Genomic DNA, 3,991 nt, shown 5'->3' with positions numbered 1-3,991 from the left:
CATGTATAAAGCAACCTCCTCAGACCTCCATGTATAAAGCAGCCTCTCCAGGCCTCTATATATAATGCAGCCTCCTCAGACCTCCATGTATAAAGCAGCCTCTTCAGGCTTCCATGTATAATAATGCAGCTTCCCCAGAACTGCCTTCCCAAGCCTCTGGCCACCGTTTACTCACTAATTTGTATTAAAAAAACAAAAAAAAACAACAAGTCTTCACCTTCTCTCTTCCTTCCACCGCTGCTGTCCTCACCGCTCTCCTCGATCCCCAGCCGCTGCTCTGTCCTCACCACTTTCCTCTTCCACCACTGCTCGTCCTCCCCGCTGCTCGTTCTCTCGGTGCTGCGGTCGGCGTCCTCCCGTCCTGCACTCTGTGAACTCAGCACAGCAGTCGCGCGGGAGTGACGTCACCGCACAGGGGGAGAATGGTGATGCATAGCGCGGCACCGGCCACGCTATGCTTCATCATTACTGTGCGCGGTGACGGGGGAGACGCCGCAGCCGCTGACACCAGGCAGGGGGCCCCGATGCCGCCGCTGACACCAGGCTTGGGGGCCCGGTGTTGGCGGCGGCAGCGGGTCAAATAGCGGCCGCGTGGTCTGCGGCAGATCAGCGCAGCTCCTCTTACACTGACAGGAGCTGGCTGCTGATCTGCCTGGCGGCCGCCGGGCCCCTAACCTCCCGGGCCTGGTCGCGATCGCGACCGCTGCGACCGCGGTAGTTACGCCACTGTCGGTGGGCAACCACAGGAGTCAGAACATTCTAACAAGGTGCAGGGAAAGACAGCCACCATCACACTGTCCGGGGAGAGCACAAACACTGCAGCCGGCTGCGGGACCCGTCCATCCAGCCGTTTGGTTTACCAGAGACTCTGTGCATCTGTGTCAGAGTGAGTACAACAGTGCCATCCGGCACTGCGCTGCGCTGCCCCTGCAACCCAGCCTCCCCGGTACACTACCGGGCTCGGGATCACCAACCCCTACCCACGGAGGGGACAACATCCTAGCTGCTCCCTACCATCTCTCCCGGGATCCCCGTCACCAGCAGCGGTGGTGCCTATAATCACCACGACCCGTGGGTGGCGTCACGAACTATCTCCCAAAACAAACCACCCCCTTTTCACTCGTGGGCGAAGAGCGCTGCTCGAGTCCCCGGGTCCGGCCCACCGCTCGAGCCACCACCGAGCAGCATCAGAAGCCCCGGACCCGAGCGTGGAGAGCGCGTCCCCTCCGCCCGCGACACTATCTATCCTTTCTATCTATCTATTCTAGATATCAATTATCCTATCCTATCATATTTAATTTCTCCTTTAAAAAACGCACTGTCAAAAAGGCATTGAAAATTCAAAGAAATCGCATGCGTTTTCACCGCATTTTTTTGTCAAACACAGTGTTTACATTTGTTAAAGTCTGACAGAGGGTGCATTTTTTTGTCAAATCGAGAACGCAGCGTGCAGACATACCCTAAGAAAGAACTTCAGTATGACACCTGCCCCGACAAACCTGGCCTGTGTATAAAAGGATGCTTCAAAGTCTATCACTCACCCATTGACTACTAAATTTATTTCTGCCTTAGTCCAATTTATTATAAAACTTGATATACACTACACAACTCATATATGCCACCACATTATAAAATTCACATACTGTACCAGGAAAACACTAGATCAATTACAATACAGTGTCACTTGTGGGGGAGTATTCTACTGTTTACGCACATCAGGGGCTCTCCAAATGCGACATGACACCTGCAGAATACTCCATCAAAGTCTGAGTTCCAAAAATCACTCCTTCCTTTCAGAACTTGACAGTTTGTCTAAACAGTAGTTTCCCACTACATATGGGGGATTGTTGTACTCAGGACTAGTTGCACAGTAACCTGGGGGTCCATTTTCTCCTACTTTTCATGTTAAAATGAAAAACCTTGGAGCTAAAACAACAACATTTTTGTGGGGAAAAAAATCAATTTCTCCCACTTTCACATTTCTATGTTGTAAAACTTCTTGAAGCAAAATAAGTTTCTTGAGTATTCTAGTTTCCAAAATGGGGTCACTTGTGGGGGAGCTCCACTATTTAGGGGGTCTCCAGATACAACATGGCGCCTGCTAATGATTCCAAATAATGTTGCGTCCAAAAAGTCAAATGGCGCTCCTTCCCTTCCGAGCCCTGCTGTGTGTCCAAACAGTACATTTCCACCACAATATGGGGTATCTGTGTACCCAGGAGAAATTGCACAACAAACTGTATGATGCATTTTCTCTGTTGGGGATAAAGTAACATTTTTGTGGGTAAACAGTGACCTCCTCAGGGTGCCACCAGCACCATGCTGGTCCTATCTTTTGGCCACTCCCTGATGTCACCTCTCCAAAGCTGACAAGTCTGGCGTAAACCTGTAACCATGGAGACCGTCTGCAGTGGGGTCCGCTCCTCGCACCTCGTCCCGCTGCTACTTACTATCAGTGTTGCTCACACGTGGCGGGATTGGCGCCGGCGCGTCACGTGACTTGGTTGTATAACTGGGACTTGTGGTTACACAAGCTGCTGCTTCCTATCTTTATCACTGTCCCCCGCCCCCGGTGTAATGCTGAGCCCCGGGCGGCCCGAACCGCAAACATCAAACCGAGCCATGTGTACAGGGATACAGGGCGCTCCCAGAGCAGGGAGGGGGCCGTCACCATGGGGACAAGCTGGGCGGGGTCCGGGGGCTGGCAGCCAATCCCAGAGCGCGGACCGGGGTGTTTGTTGTCTGTAATAACAAGAAAAGTTACACAAGGTTCGAAAAAGAGACCGGAGCCTCCATCACCGGCCGCTCCATGGCGGCGACAGACCCCGGAGTCCTCGTCACCGCAGCCGCCTTCCTCGGGTTCCGCCTGTTGAATGCGAAACTGCAGACACTGATTCCCGCACCGGGCTCCGCGCTCCGGAACCCCTGGAAATGGAGGAACATCTGGACCTCACTGGTGCACAGTCTGCTGACCGGGAGCTGGGCGCTGCTGGGGTAAGGGGGCTCTGCTGACCGGGAGCTGGGCTCTGCCGGGGTAAGGGGGCTATGGCTGGGGGTCTGCTGACTGGGATCTGGGCACTGCTGGGGTAAGGGGGGGCTCTGCAGACTGGTAGGCGGGTGCTGCTGGGGTAAGTGGGCTCTGCCGAGGTAAAAGGGCTATACTGGGGTAAGGGGGAGCTCTGCAGACCGGGAGGTGGACGCTGGTGGGGTAAGGGGCTGTGCTGGGGCTAAGATGGTCTCTTCTGGGATAAGGGGGGCTGAGCTGACTGGGAACTGGGGTAAGGGAGGAGGTGTGCTGGGGTCAGGGGCTCTGCTGGGGTAAGGGGGGGGGGGGTGTCTGTGCCAGAGTAGATGAGCTCTGCCAGGGTAAGGGGGCGCTATCGAGGTAAAGGGCTGTGCTGACCAGGAGCTGAACTTTGCCAGGCTAAAGGATTGGCTCTGCCAGGGTAAGAGGCTGTACTGGGCATTACTATGGTAAAGGGGTGTTGCTGGAGTAAGGGGCTCTGGTGACTGGGAGCCGGCCCCTGCTGGTGACTGTGAGCCGGCCCCTGCTGGTGACTGTGAGCCGGCCCCTGCTGGTGACTGTGAGCCGGCCCCTGCTGGTGACTGTGAGCCGGCCCCTGCTGGTGACTGTGAGCCGGCCCCTGCTGGTGACTGTGAGCCGGCCCCTGCTGGTGACTGTGAGCCGGCCCCTGCTGGTGACTGTGAGCCGGCCCCTGCTGGTGACTGTGAGCCGGCCCCTGCTGGTGACTGTGAGCCGGCCCCTGCTGGTGACTGTGAGCCGGCCCCTGCTGGTGACTGTGAGCCGGCCCCTGCTGGTGACTGTGAGCCGGCCCCTGCTGGTGACTGTGAGCCGGCCCCTGTTGGGTTAAGTTGTGCTACTAGGGCAAGGGGCGATTTTACCTAAGAAGGGGTGTCCTAATAATCAGAGCTATGTGAAGAGCACATGTACTGAGTTTGCTGCCCGTCTGTAGGGCTCTGTGTGTATTCT

The 3,991-nt window shown here is 55.9% G+C and overlaps 1 protein-coding gene across 1 annotated transcript in view; it reads left to right on the top strand.

Moving 5' to 3' along the window:
- Window positions 1-2,751: 2,751 nt before the first annotated feature.
- The window catches only part of TLCD2 (TLC domain containing 2), a 74,045-nt gene continuing 72,805 nt past the window's right edge, over window positions 2,752-3,991 (top strand). Inside the window, exon 1 of the mRNA XM_075335332.1 lies at window positions 2,752-2,994. Coding sequence (XP_075191447.1) covers window positions 2,810-2,994 — 185 coding nt within the window. The 5' untranslated portion in view covers window positions 2,752-2,809. The remainder of the gene's footprint in view (window positions 2,995-3,991) is intronic.

Source organism: Anomaloglossus baeobatrachus, chromosome 2 (genome assembly GCF_048569485.1).
Source record: "Anomaloglossus baeobatrachus isolate aAnoBae1 chromosome 2, aAnoBae1.hap1, whole genome shotgun sequence".
NCBI classification, from domain to species: Eukaryota; Metazoa; Chordata; class Amphibia; order Anura; family Aromobatidae; genus Anomaloglossus; species Anomaloglossus baeobatrachus.
The sequence above is the reverse complement of the archived record's forward strand: the minus strand, read 5'-3'. Positions and strand labels throughout refer to the sequence as shown.